Below are 14,863 nucleotides of genomic sequence, written 5' to 3' on the forward strand. Positions count from 1 at the left end.
AGTAAAAGTCATGAACAGGTCACGGGGCCATGACTTTTTGTTTATTGCCCGTCCTCTGTCCATGACTTTCACTAAAAATATCCGTGACTAAAACATAGCCTTACAAATTATTCATTACAGCCCTTTCTGCACAGATGTGGCACTCAGAGATTAATCTATAGATTAAGGTTTTACTTCATTCTGAAATGAGTACAAATTCCAGGTCACAGCAGCCTGCAACCCAGCTAAATCTCTGCATTAAGCCTCTTGGGCTGGGAAGGGACAGAGACATATCCAGCCCCTTCCTCTCCAGACATATGAAGTCCCTAGGCGATGTTTGCCTGAGCTCACTCCTTTGAAAGCCACCCTCAAGGTAAGAGCAGTTGAACTCTGATCATTTCTATAAGAGGCGGGAGTGGACAATTCGTGGACTAGTTAGTAGATTGCTTTCCAGTGAAGGGGAAACCCCAGTTTTCCCATTACTCTGTGATGGGATGTCAGGGTGTGGAAGGTGTATCTGGATCAGTGGAACTGGAGTCAGAGGGCCTGTGTTCCTGGAGTGGCTGTTATTGACTGGTTGTTAAGTACCAGTTGTATGTCGTGTGGCCTTATGACTCCCTCTGGAAAAGGTAGGTGTCATTGGAACCAGAGTTGCTGGTCAGTATGAAAAGAGAAGACGGGGCCAGTGGTTGGGGTACTAATATGGGACTTGGAAGATCTAGGTTCAAGTCCTTGCTCTGCCAGATTTCCTATATGAACTTGGGCCAGTTGCATAGCTGCTCTGTGCCTCAGTTTCCCACCTGTGATGGCTATAACAGCCCTATCCTGCCCCACAGAGGAGTTGAGACACTCAGATAAGTACCTGAGAGAGGGGCAGCCATCATACTGTGTGGAATAACACAGGTGAGATATTAGTACAAACAGTTCAGGACAGGGCTGTGTTATAGAGCCAGTTAGAGGCCTGCAGTGTGCTAATAAATTGTTCAGTCTGCATTGCACGATGCCTTCCATAGTTACTTCTGCCATCATACTGGCTGTGTCCTGCCATCCTTTCCTCAGTTTCAATGGGAGTGAAACTGGGTCCAGTCACCATTCAGAGAGTGGGGATTAGATCCATGAGCACATTCAGAAGCATGTGAAGAGAAAGGGGCAGGTGGATTGTGCAGTGCAGATCATGTGCATTCTCAGTGGGTTTCACCTGGCAAGACTAATTTCCTCTAGCATAGAACTATTCTGAGCTCTTGTACGAGAGGGTGGCATTTCACACAGAGGTATATCAGAAGTTCCCACAGCACTGAGTCTTTCTCCCCTATAGAAATCACATGTGAGTTCAAAATAAGCCCTGAATGGACTAAATCCACTTCCCCATTGTGTTATAACAGGACCTAGTCTGCTAGAATATCAAGGCTACTGTTGATCTCTTTACATACAGACAGGTGTTTTTCATTGAAAAAACTGCTAGGGAATAGCCTGCATCTGGAGCGTAAATGCTGCATGGCAGGGGTTGAGCCTCCTTTTGTGTTTGTCCAGAGCCAGGCGCCTTGTGGCCACTGTTGGAAACAGGCAGTGACACTTCGCTCTCTCCTAAATGGCTTCCCACAGCAAGGTACTGAGAAATTGACCAGAGGGAACACACAAGGAAACTGACTAGAGGGAACACCCACCCAAGAAAACTGACCCACTCAGGGCATGAGATCAGCAATGCACCTCTTGTGCTCACCAAAAGCTCACCTGGTGGGGCACTTTTTGCAATGTCTCAGCTGATTCTGATGAGTTTTCTTGGACAAACTGGCCAGGATCATGGTGCACAGAGAGAGAGAGAGACTGGGTTAGTTTTGTACTTTGTTTATTTAAAAACCCAATAATGTTTAAGGAAAAGTATAAAAATGGGGAGGGGGGAAGGATTTTTTCCTCATGGAATGAAGGGAGATTGGGTGCAGGAGACAAACTTTTGGATCTGTGTATGTGCTGTGAATGCACACATGTAGCTGCGGTGAGGGGGTATTTTCCTGAGTAAAGGGATATAACTCTGGCACCTGAATGAAGAGGAATGCTTTGTGTGGGAGTGGGGGTGTCTGTACGCATATGTGACAGTAATAATGTGGCATTTCTCTGTGTGATGCAGTGCCTCTCTCTACCTCATGTGTGTACATAAGTGTGATGTGGCATGGCACAAGTCCAGCATAAGCACATGTGAAGAGACATTTCCTCTTTCCTGAATGAGTAGGTGTGTGTGTGTGTAATGATGTGGCAGTTTCTTGAGTGAGTCCAGTTCCAGTAAAGCACTTCCAGTCTCCATCTGACCTGCTGGGAGCCATTTCTATCGAGTTCTACCCTGAGGCTCAGAGCTTCTCCCCAGAGATTAATTGGACTCCCACCGGGACTGGGAAGCTAAGGTATTACCTGAGCTGCAGGGTACTTTTTCACTTTGTTTCAGAGTAGCAGCCGTGTTAGTCTGTATTCGCAAAAAGAAAAGGAGTACCGGTGGCACCTTAGAGACTAACAAATTTATTAGAGCATAAGCTTAAGTGAGCTGTAGCTCACGAAAGCTTATTATCTAATAAATTTGTTAGTCTCTAAGGTGCCACCGGTACTCCTTTTCTTTTTTCACTTTGCTTCCTTTTCTCTTCAAACCCCCTCCCCTTCTCTGTCACTGAGTCACTTCCTCCCCCCTCAGCTCACAACCTCCCTTCTCACATTCATTTATGACACATTTTCTCAGTGATACTCTGTGTCCTGGTCACAAACTGCACACAAATCCTGGTGCATTGTGAAGAGACTGGACTGCCCTGATTGGGGAATTTGACAGAGCAGGGACAGGGTATAGAGCAGTGGTTTTCAACCACGGGTACGTGCAGCACTGGGGGTATGTAGAGGTCTTCCAGGGGTACATCAACTCATCTAGATATTTGCCTAGTTTTACAACAGGCTACATAAAAAGTATGGGTGTAGTTAGTACAAACTAAAATTTCATACAATGATTTGTTTATACTGCTATATATACTGTACATTGAAATGTGAGCACAATATCTAGATTCTAATTGGTTTATTTTACAATGATATGGAACAGTAACATTTCAGTAATAGCGTGCTGTGACACTTTTGTATTTTTATGTCTGATTTTGTAAGCAAGTAGTTTTTCAGTGTGGTGAACTTGGGGTACTCAAAACAAATCAGACTCCTGACAGGGGTACAATAGTCTAGAAATGTTGAGAGCCTCTGCTGGAAAGGTTTAGAGGAAGGGAGCTGAGAATTTTGCAGTTTCTACTTTGGTTGCAGAATAAGTTCTTTGCTCAAATGTAATTTACATCACCTGAAATTAACGCAGCGTGCCCTGGCAGGAGATGGGATATGGTAGCATTGGGAGACAGACCCAGGCAGCTCAGAAGAGCTACAGTCCTCATTCCCTGCTTGATAAAGACAGGCAGGCCTCCCAGTTCAGGCTGACTTTGCTGTGGAGCAGTTGATTCCCTGACAGTGCTTCAGCGATTTGCACTTTGAGTGAGATACCCAAGCGGCAGGAGGACCGTGGGGGGAGGGACCTTCCAGTGGATTCTTTAGAGCAACTCACACAAGCTCTGCATGGTCTGGGTTCAGTAACACATGTAAGCACATGCGTAACGTTAAGCACATGAGCAGCCCCACACACTTCACGCTAACTTCAGCTGGACTACACATGCTTGACATTAAACGTGTGCATTGCTGAGTCAGAGCCCATTCTTCTGTTTCCCTTTCCCGCTCCTGACTCCTTCCCCAAACTCCCTCTAGGGGTGGCTGCTGGGTGTTGTGTTTACTCGATTTACTTGGAGAGTTGAAGCTAGACACATTCAGACTGGAAAGAAGGAAAACATTGTTAACAGGGAGGTAATTAGCCATTGGAAAAACTTATCAAATGTCGTGGTAAATTCTAAAGCTGACAGTGTTTTAAATCAAGATGGTTTTCTAACAGATCTGCTTTAGGAAATATTTTGGACAAGTTCTCTGGCCTGTGTTACACAAGAGGTCAGATCAGATGACCCCCAGGGTTCCTTCTTCTCTTGGAATCTATGAAATTAGTGACACAATACTGGGCTAGCTTCTGGTTTCCCCTGAGTAGGATGACCATATTTTCCCAAAGGGAGAACAGGATACCCCACAGGCCAGCCCGAGACCTCCCTCTCCCTCCCCCATGCGGGGGCAGCCTAAGGTCTCCCTCCCCCGCAGGGCCAGCCCAAACCCTCCCTGCCTCCTGCCAGCACAGGGCTGGCCTGAGGTCTTCCTTCCCCCTCAGTGCCCTGGGCCTGCCTGAGCCCCCCGCCGCCCTTGCACAGGGGCTACCTGAGGCCCCACTCTTCCCCTGGCCTGAGCCCAACCTGAAGCCCCCTGCACATGGAGCCAGCCCCCTGCCACCTTCCCGAGCCACTCTCCCTAGCCCTCCCGCTGGCACGGGGCTGGCATTGCTGCTCCCCTGCCACATTCCTCTGCGCCTCGCTAGGGGTTCCACCCCACTTTTTTGGCAAAATTGTGCCTTTGTCCAGTTTGCTCTTGCCCTGATCATTTGGTAAGAGCAAATGGGACAAATGCCCAGTTTCGCCAGAAAAATCGGGACTGCCAGGAAAGGGCCAAAAAAGGGACTGTCCCAGCCAAAATAGCATGTATGGTCACCCTACCCCTGATGAGCCGCTAATCACTCGCCCCTGGGCTCTAGACCCAGCACTGCCTGCTATGCTAGACTTTGGGCTGGCCAGCACACTGGATGGGCTGGGACCTGGCCATGGCTACAGTCCTAGTTGTGCAACAGGCCCTGAGGGCAGTACTTGCTGCCAGTGGCGGATTAGCCACTGGGCCAATGGGGTAAACGGGTTGCAGGGGTGTGGGGGAGCAGAATGGGATGGGACCCTGGGGGGAAGGGGCAAAATGGGGTGTGGCTGTGGTCTGGGCTGCAGGCGGAAGGGGCGGAACAGGGGCGGGACCACAGACAGAAGGGGTGGAGTGGCCCCTCCCACTTGCTCTGGCCCAGAGCCCCACAAAACCTTAATCTGCCTCTGCAGATCCTTGATAAAGAAGTGATAGGGAAAGGTGTGGCTATACGGCCTTTGTAGACCCGGAGGGAAGCTACCTGCCTCTGCCCTGTGCAGACAGAACGCTGCAGGGTACAAGTGACCCGGCACAACCCCATGAACAGAATTTGGGCAAATGGAATGAAAAAATGATCTGCTAGCTTGAGCATCCTTGTGTGTTTAAACACCTCACTCAACAAACAGCCGCCTCCACCCGCCAACCCACAGAATGGCGAGCTGGCAGCCATTGTGCCAGGCATTTAAATAATCCCTTTCTTCAGATAATCTGCTAGCAATTGGAGTCAAGTTGCCTGTGGATAATAATGGCACATCTGCTGTGCTGCTCTAGTTTTACTGTCAATGTGGTTTATCCAAGATAGCTTCTGCAAGGTCGGAGAGAGCAAACTGCGCAGGTCTTAGCCCTTCCCCCACAGTGAAGGCTACAGGGTTCTTCCTTCTTGATAATCTGGGATGAATCCCACCCCTATCACAGAGAATCCAGAATGCAGCATATTTCAGAGCAGCATTTCAGTGTTGCCTAGGTACTTCACAGTGCAGATAGCTGCAGGTAATTTGGGATTATCGGCTCAGTCAAAACACGCGTATCCTAAACTCTTTACACTAGGCCCAATCATCCCCCTTAGATCCATATATATAGGAGACCCTCCATGACTGGATCTCCCTCATCCTGAGCCCTCCGGCACGATCTCCCTGCTCTGGAGGATACCATGGAAGGGTCACTATGGGGCCGGGATCCAAAAGTGCCAGGGGAACAGGAGGGCAAGGGCTGGATGCCACACCACAATTCAGGATGGGAGCAGAGGACCCATCACACTGAAATTGTATTGAATGACACAGTCAAGTGAAGTGAACTCTAACCCTGACCCTCCCTGCCTCTCCCCTGTATCCAGAATGATCAAATGGTGATTTTAGTGGAATTCAGACTTTTCCAATGTTCACCCAAACCAATAGGGTTCTGCTTGCTGATGCCTAGAACATCCCCGGGAATTTTGCAGTTGATCAGTTGCAGCATTCAAAAGTTCCCAGGTTACCTCCAAACAGAGAAATGCCATTGAGTTGCAGGTGGGTTCTCACTTCACTTAGCCAAGTGACATCTGGGCAGTAACAGACTAGAATGGTTCAAATTACATACTACATATGTCAAATCTGCTTTACTTCTCCACAGGTGAGGGTCCATCCTTCAGCTATGAATATCTCCAGCCTGAGCAGCCAGCCAAGGCAACACGAGCCTCCGGTCTTGGCTGGATTCACTGCGGGCTCTGTTGTCCTGGGTGAGACCAAGAAGGCTGACGCCCTTCCCATGATCATGGTCATTGTGATCATGTTCGTCCTCTTGGCTGTTGTCATCATTGTGCTGGTGCGCTATGGCCCGCAGCTGTGCACGTTACAGGTCACCCTGTACCATGAGCCCATGCCGCAGGATCTGGAGAATGGGGTGCACCTAACAGATTGGAAGAAACTGGGCTCCAAAAGGAAAAGCAGCATGATGCAGCCTGCTCAGAACTACCAGGGAGAATCGGGCAGCAATGACACTGCTACGCTGAGCACCCAGTGCTCCTGTAAGCACCAACTGCCCTGTGGAAACGCGGAGCCTAACGTCATAGAGATCACCTACCTGTGAAATGGCTTGTGGTGGGGCCAGAGGCCAGCCCTGGTCAGACAGTCGCCAGGGGGACAATGGCTCTGTTGGAGAATAACAATGTTGGGAGTTGACGATTTCCAAAGACTCATCAGTATTCCAATACTGTGGTTTTATTGCCTCATGATCTGCAGTGGCTCAGACACACCCAATACTCAGTTGTGTGTCCCAGGCGAAAAGCAGCTTCAAATAAATAGATTTGGGTGGCTGTCACAATGTGCGTTTGAAACACACTTTGGTTCTTTCAGATGTGCACCCCGGAGGGACCAGACAATGCTTGTTTCCAAGAGCTGATGGGGACCTAAGAAGGGCAGAGACAAGAAGGTAGCTGATCCCTGCTTCTGCTTGCATGATACACCTTAACGATGCTCAGCACTCATTAAGCACTTTACAGCAGTCCTGTCGGGTAGGTAACTGCTGTCCCTTTCCTAGGCAATCAGCCGCAGTGGCAGGACTAGGACAACTCAGGAATTAATGACCCAGAGCGCCCTTTGGTGCTGCAGGCAGAGAAAGCCCTGCTCCAACTCTAACCCCTCACTGGGAGCTCACTGCATCACCCCTCTATCCAGAGTGAGCAAACAGGGATTTTTGTGGAAATCAGGCTTTTCTGGTTTTCCAGTTGTCACCCAAATCCATAGAGTTCTGCCCACTAATGCCTAGAATAGCCTCTGAAAGTCTGCAACAGATCGACTGTGGTTTTCAGAAGCTGCCACGTGACAGACGGGCAAACAGAGAAATGTCGGCGAGTAGAGCGTAAGGCCTTGTTTCGCCTGGCCAGCTCTCATGTGGGCAGCAACAAACTAGAACTGATCAGCACAATGGCACTAAGCCCAGCCAAGCATGAAGCCAGCTGGGACCAAAGCTGGGCCCAGTGGAAGGGTCTGAGCGGAAAACCTGGGAACTGCTTTGGAACTGCCACCACAGGGACAAAACCCGGGTGGATCTGCTACATAGTCAGGGCAAAACACAACAGAAACACCAAGAGAGCTCCAAGAAAACATGTGCAAGACCCTCTGCTCCTCCTAGCCCAGCTCCAGGGCCGTCCTTAGGATTTATGGGGCCCTACGCAGGATTGTTAAACTAGTGCCCCTTTGCTTCACTGAAGGCGGTCCCCAGCCGGCGCTGCTGACCCCAGTGTGTCGAGAGGGCACAGCCACCACCCCCGCCCACAGACCCCCAGAGGCTGGCTGGAGAGGGTGGTGGGGAAACGGTCCTGATCCCTCCTGCCCCCCTCCCCTGCCACCTGTCATTACCCACACACTTGAAGTCGGAGCCCACCCAAGTGTCCCATTGCTGACACACACCGAGCTTCGTACGCTGCAGATGCCGCGGCAGTGGTTCAAGGCAGGCTTCCTGCTGCCACATGTGGGCTGCATCTTGCCAGAGCCCACGGACCTCCTGCAGCCCCTAGCCACTCCTGGCTGATCATGAGCATTTTGACAGGAAGTACCAAGCAGTAATAACAACAATAATACAAATGTGTGTGTGTGTTTGTGTGAGTGTGAGAGAGTGAGAGCCAGTGCGTGTGAGAGAGCCAGAGAGAGAGCCAGTGTGTGTGTGACTGTGTGTGGGGGGACTGTGTGATAGTGTGTGTTGGGAAGTGTGAGACTCTGTGTGTGTGTGTGTGTGTGTGTGTCAATCTGTATTGAGGGACTGTGACTCGTGAGAGGCAGAGAGTATGGGGTGTGAGAGCCAGTCCGGGTGTGAGAGAGACAGTGTGTGTGTGTGTTAGGGAAGTGTGAGAGACAGTGAGCACACTGTCACCCACTTAGCATCCAGGTCCACCCGCCTCCCCGCCCCCAGCCCCGGCTCTGCTTCGGCCCCAGGACTTGCCCCACTACGCCGGCCCGCTCAGAACTCCTGCTGGGGAGTGGGGTCAAGGTGCGGGGGCTTACCCCACTCCGCCCGGCACTCCAGCTGGGGAGTGGGGGCTTACCCCACTCTGCCCGGAAGACCCCGCACCCTGACCCCGCTACCTGGTTGGAGCACCAGGTGGGCAGAGCGGGACAAGCCCCCACACCCCAACCCCATTCAGCAGGTACATGCCTGGGCCCTGGGGGGCCCCTGGCCAGCATGTCCATCGACCCCTGCAAGGCCGGCTAGAGAGGGTGGTGGAGAAGCGGCCCTGATCCCTCCTGCCCCCCTCCCCTGCCACCTGTCATTACCCATCCACCTGAAGTCAGGGCCCACCCAAGTGTCCCGTCCTGGCTACACCACTGCTCAGTGGTGGAAATGGGAACACGGGCTCCGAGATGGAAGAGCTAAACATTTCAAGGGTGGTAAAGAAGTACAAAAGAAGGGATTTGTGCAGGCATGAGATGGATGAGAACCCGCTTACCAGATTCAGCCACCCTGCGCGTTAGGAGTCTTTCAGTCCAGAGACCGAGGCCCATCTCTAAAGCAGAAGCGCAGAGTGAGAAAGAAATGAGGGAGAAGGCCCTAGTCTTAGCTCTTCACTGGGATTAATTCTTACTGAAATCAGTGGGGTCTGTTGACCCCCCTGCCCCTTTGCACAAGAGGGAAAGTGCGGGACAGTGGTGCACAAAAGTGTGCTCTTAGGGCAGATCCTGCTCTGTTATCTCGCCTCCTACTGCCCCCTTGTAGCTGGGCACAATAACGTTGGGGTTATTGCTTTGGTTTCACCTCTCAGGCTTCTTAAAGGCTCCATCCCAAGTTCCCTTGGGTCTGATTTTACCCGCTCCTGAAGGTCACGCACCTAGTGCAAGGAGTCCTGGAAAGTCCATTTATCCCCAATGCAGTGCCCTTGGACCATTCCCCAGACACAGCCCAGCAATTTACCTCAGAGCTCACCTCTGGCATCTTCTGCTCACCTGGTCTGTCATCGAACAGCCAGCCCAGCCCTTCCAGCTGGAGGCCTTCCAGGCATCTCAACCTTTGGCTAGGGAAGACCAGCAGGCTAGCCCCTCCGCCAGTCTCTGAGTCTGCATCATCCTCCCAGCCGACCCCTCCAATCACTGCCAGGTGCATCTCATGCCACCCTGCCCTCTCAATCAGATCAACTTGGGACACACCTGGGCTGGACCCACTTCACTTACAGGGGCCAGTTGCCCTGTGACATGCCCTACTGCGCAAGGGCAAACAACTCTGCAGGGGAGGCAGAGCATGGGGGGCTGGGAAGTCCGCTACTGCACCCCCTCGTACTGCACAGGGCTAGTCACCTCCAAAGGGCTGCTCTGGGCCCTTAGGAGTGTGTGAATTCATAGCCCTTCATTCCCCTGTGTGCGCCCATCCTGGCTACTCGAGATGGGCACTGGACAGAGGATTGGAAGTAGCTCAACAAGATCTCCCTTGGCTCAAGTGGTAGAGGCCTGTGCTTCTGGAGCCGTAGGTCCAGGGCTCTAGGCCCAGTGATGGAGGGAGGTTATGAGGGAGAAGTGGGTAGAAGGATGTGTATAGCAGGAAACCATTGACTGGGAATGGTTTGAGGCAGAAGCTCAGTGGTGAAGCAGGCACAGAGGGTAGCTCTATGGATAACACTAGCTTTTTCCCAATAAAGCTCCTTGGTCAGTATTAGAAGGTGATTCTCTGTATTCCTTTGCCACTGTTGCACAACATGGTGACCTCTGTGGGAGCCTTCTGAAGGCAAAGTTGGGGGTGGGGGTTGACAATGCAATGACCAAACTTCTCCATCTCTGCCTGGGACACAGATGCTGAGGCTGGATTTCTGTAGCGGGTTGGTTCCTCACAGGGGAGACAGCAGGGAAAGCTGCTCCAGGAGATACAATCCTCATCTATTTCATACATGGGGGGATTGGATGGCCCCAGCCCAGCCATGGTTACACTTACCAGGTGCAGGACTCCTGCTGGAACTCACCCACCACCAGGTCAAAGGCCCCAGATCACAAACTGTGTCCTCCTCTGCACCCATGACCCTGCCACCGTCCCCTCAGCACTCTGGCTCTGTGCTCCTAACCCAGCAAACACAAAAGTGCCTTTGCTGTCAGTCTCTCACGCTGAGGTGTGCACCACGGCCAGAGCATCTGAAAGGGGCTGGATTGACATCCCGGAGAGTCCAATCCACCTACATAACATGGCCAGCAGCAATGGAGGGCAGGCTCCGGGGCCTGTTTAGGCCTTGGCTGATCTCCAGGGCTGGTGATGTTACTCTGTTGAGATGTGGCCATTAGAAACCAAATTGAACCACCAAGTCAGTTCACAACAGGCACTGAACAAGCATGAGGGGGGCAATTGAGTCACTGGCTGCACAACCACCTCACAGGGTTGTCGGGGAAGCCCTGCATCCTCAGTAGCTTGCCTGGACGGTTGTAGAGGAGCCAGGACACACTGGCTCCCAAGCTCTGTGGGTCCTGGCTCAGCCATGGTTCTGAGACCAAGAATTCCAGCCTCCTGCCTCCTCTTCAGCCCAGCTGAGGGGCTGCTGAGGCACCGGGACTCCTGTGGCTCCCAGGCCAGCTGAGTCCCAGTCAGCAGCCCAGGGAACTAGCTGGCCCAGGAGTCTGGAAGCCATGGGGCACCCAACTCAGAAAGAATCTGCACAGCACCACAGACGTGGTGAGCCCGGGGCTCTGCAACAGCACACCAAGTGAATGCCGAAGAGTCAGGCAGTTGGCAGGAAAGCTGCCTGCGTTCCGTCCTAAATCCAACCATTGCCACAAACATTTTCCATTTTCACCAATCAACAACTTCCAAAGCAAAACTGCTTTTCGGGAACTTTTCTGCCCAGCTCTGCTATCAACACTTCCCTGAGCTGTCCCATTCCCTATGGAAACTTGTCATTACCTCAGTTTTCTTATTATTATAAATAAATACAGCAAAAGAGGTGATACTGGCCAATGTACAATCTGCCAAGTCCTGCGGATCTTACTCAGGTTTTACTCTTTCCTTATTCAGATAGAATCCCCTGATGCTGAAGTGACTGGGCGAAGCCAAGAAGTGCTCATCACCTGCCCTTCTCATTGATTTCGAGGGGCTCTTTGCCTGGGTGTGGAATGAGTAAAACCTGAGTAAGGACGTCCGGAACCAACACCAGGGGAATAGCATAGGAAGCATTGCAGACAGCTCTCTGACAATCATCAGCTCTGCTCAACCCAAGTGATGGGTCTTCATTGTACATTATTCCTAAGTGCAAGTCTCCCTGGAAAGCTCATAACGAGACACAGGGAGAAGAAATGGGGGTGAAAGGCAGAGGAGAAATAGACAAAGTCTGATTAACTCTGTTTGTAAAATGAGACATTGTGATGTTCACAGTCCTGGGAAGTGCAGATACCAGCCAGTCACACTTCTCATCCGGCAGGGAATGGGTGAGCCGGCAGGGAAGGGGTGAGCCGGCAGGTAATGCAGCAAACACAATAAACAAGCAGGAGAATGAGCTCAGGAAGTAACCAGAAGCAATCCCTTTTCCTTCTGAAAGATAATGCCTTAGAGCAGCTAGGGCTGGACATTGGTTGTAGTCTGACATGCCTGAGTTCAGTGCTGCGGGATCCAATCAGCCAGCGTTTCTCAAATCTTTTACCATCAGACCCCGCTTCCATCAAAGCAGATGAACGCAGCCCTCCACTTCCCTGCACTGGAGAAGATATTCACAGAGATGCACTGCTAACCAAATGCCAGGATACTGATGCACATGCACATGTTACCAGCTTTGCCCGTTATTTTGGGGTATACTCATTTATTAGGGTTACTCTTTGGGGGGTGGAGGGGTTCTGTTCTTCTATCAATATACTGCTTGTGTCACTTGTGTTCTCATACGGAGCTCTACTTGTTCCTGCTGCAAGTTCCCTCCCAATGGAGCTATCCTGCAGGACCTAGGTTCCCCAGGGCTAGGTTCTTCCAGCCCCAGAATCAGATGCACACACACACACACACACACACACACACACACACACATATTAACAGAGCGCTTCTGAGAGGACCAGGTTAATCAGCACTCTCAAGCTGATCCTTCATATGTCCCTGGACTCAGTAGGCTGGGTTGAGCAGCATTTCCAAGCTGTCACCCTCATATGCCCTGGGCATCGCACCAGAATAGAGCACGTCTGAGCAAGCTGGGTCGAGCAGCACTTTCAATCTGCCACCCTCATATGTCCCAGGTTCAGCATGTCCCTATCCTCACTTTCATGTTACAATTGTTCTGGTAGTAACCCAATTGATGAGCAAATCCCACAGGATTTTTGGGCGCTGCAGGGATCTTTTAGTGTAGGTACGAGAAGCATTGCTGCAGAGTGAAAGAGGAAACCAAAAAAAAAAAACCAAAACAAAACATGAGGGGAAGAAAAAGAGAGAGAGAAACAACCACCTTAATCATGAAAGTTATTAATTGCCAGGTAATAACCATAGGGGAGCCAAACAAACAAAACAGTTATAATATTAAATCTAACTTAAATTTGATTATAAAAGTCAGGTTTAGAAAACTATAACTGATCACACAAGTCAGGGCCAGAAAGCTATACCTAGGGAGAGAAAGAGCTGGATTCTCACCACTCCGTGAAGCATGAATCGATCGGGGGTCCCAGGTGGTGGTGGTGGTGGTAGCTAAGGGTCCGGAGTGCTGGAGACAGGCAGAGCCCCCAGCACGATCAGTCAGGAGAAGATGAAGTCCCAATGAAACTGATGCCAATTTTGGATCCAGGCATCAGAGCACTTACTCGAGCATGGTTAGGGGTTTTTGTAGAGAAACAACAATGGTTCAAGAGAGAACACTAGATTTGTTTATGTGTAAACTGATGGCTCAAGGGAGTATTCCAAAGTTGTTTTGTTCAGGATAGACAATGGGAACTGATCATTCCTGGCTATGGGCAGTGTTCCTTCCAGGGAGTTCACAATGCAATTAGTGAGCTTCACTATTTTGGATACCAATAAAGGATTTATTACTAGAATTGGTCTGATAACTACTGAGCTGGGTGTGTGCAGGCGTGGGTTCATTAACATTTGAGCAGAGATCCCCCGTCATGCAGTGCTTCCCAGCTTTTCTGATCCCATAATTCCGTGTGGTTCTTGCCTTGGAATCTTTGTTCTCCATTCTGTATGCTAATGGAGATGTCTCCTTGTCCCATCTTCGATGCAAATGAGGCTAGAGGAGTTTCCTTAATTCTGTCACCCTTATCCCAGTGGTTTAGGTGTGTCTCCCACTGCCTTTTCATTGCTTTCCTCTGATCGGTTTTGGTTCAAGCAGAGGCTGGGGGTTAGGGGAAGGTCTTTTGTGAGTCAGACAGGCTGGGTACTACACCCTGGTTCCCCAAGAACACAGAGCTGACAGGTAATATAGTGGAAGCTGTGGTCAGGGCTGGCCCTAGACCAAATGGTGCCCCAGGCAAGGAGCGTCTCCATATTTGTTAAACTTTTGAATACCTTCTTTTTTATTCCATTTCACGACTTTGATGCACAATTTGCATGCATGATTTATCCCTGTCATACAAGACGATACATTTGCACACTAGGATCTGTAAATCTGTATTTATTCATGCCATATATAAGCAAATAAAATACAATTTGTTTCCTCTATGCTTAAGGAAACTTTTTAATTTTAAGAATAACTGAAATGTACTAACATCAAGAAATTGAACTGTGCACCGCCATTGGGTGGACCAATATTAAAGTGTTACAGTAGGTGATAGCCTTAGAATGTTAACCCTAGTCCTTTAGTTCATAAGGTCGCTTTTCTTGCCTTTGTCCTTGCGAATTGAAACACAGCATCAGAGAGCTCCAGAGACTGGCCATTGGCATTTTCAAGGATAAAATAGCAAGCGATGTCAGTCTCTCATCGGCCATCGCCAATCCAAGGTATGTTTTAACGAGCCTGAGCTTTGAAAAGCTGCGCTCACGAGTCACGACTGTGACGAGCAGTCTGAGCAGAACCCTCAAAGCTATCCACACATGAGGAAAAGTGTCCTTTAGCTCTGCATCATGAATGAATTGGAGAACTTGGAGTGGAGAGTGCTTCTCGTATGGCAAAATGTGATGGATGTTGTCCAATTCGACATAGAGGTCTGTGTCACTGAGGTATGAACATTCCCCATGTGTCCGCATCCGGTGAAGGTCCGTACAATTGTTCAAGAGTGTTTTCCTGTCTGCTGGCAGCTTACTAAGGTCATAAAAACACCCCTCCTCTCCCCCCACCCCGGTCTTTTTGTGGTGCTTCGTTTATCTAAATCTTTCTTCGAACAGTATCAATGAGTGAGCAAAAAAACTCCCTCTTGAATTTTTC

General features: G+C 50.2%; 1 protein-coding gene across 4 annotated transcripts; it reads left to right on the forward strand.

Annotated features, from left to right (window-relative positions):
* The first annotated feature begins 72 nt into the window (after positions 1-72).
* SMIM33 (small integral membrane protein 33) lies at positions 73-7,853 on the forward strand. 4 transcript variants are annotated; one of them, XM_043491056.1, is made up of 3 exons: positions 73-352; positions 1,582-1,807; positions 6,205-7,853. In XM_043491056.1, exon 3 carries the CDS (start codon positions 6,226-6,228, stop codon positions 6,658-6,660), a length of 435 nt encoding a protein of 144 aa, XP_043346991.1. In that variant the 5' UTR covers positions 73-352; positions 1,582-1,807; positions 6,205-6,225; the 3' UTR covers positions 6,661-7,853. The 4 variants fall into 4 exon arrangements, with proteins under 4 accessions (XP_043346991.1, XP_043346990.1, XP_038270813.1 ...); XM_043491055.1 differs by lacking the exon at positions 1,582-1,807; XM_038414885.2 differs by lacking the exon at positions 73-352 and having other exon boundaries at positions 379-1,807.
* Positions 7,854-14,863: the final 7,010 nt, after the last annotated feature.

Source organism: Dermochelys coriacea, chromosome 8 (genome assembly GCF_009764565.3).
Source record: "Dermochelys coriacea isolate rDerCor1 chromosome 8, rDerCor1.pri.v4, whole genome shotgun sequence".
Lineage (NCBI taxonomy): Eukaryota > Metazoa > Chordata > Testudines > Dermochelyidae > Dermochelys > Dermochelys coriacea.

Excerpts from the sequence above, each read along its gene's own strand:
- SMIM33 (XM_043491056.1), top strand. The coding sequence starts at position 6,226 with ATGAATATCTCCAGCCTGAGCAGCCAGCCAAGGCAACACGAGCCTCCG.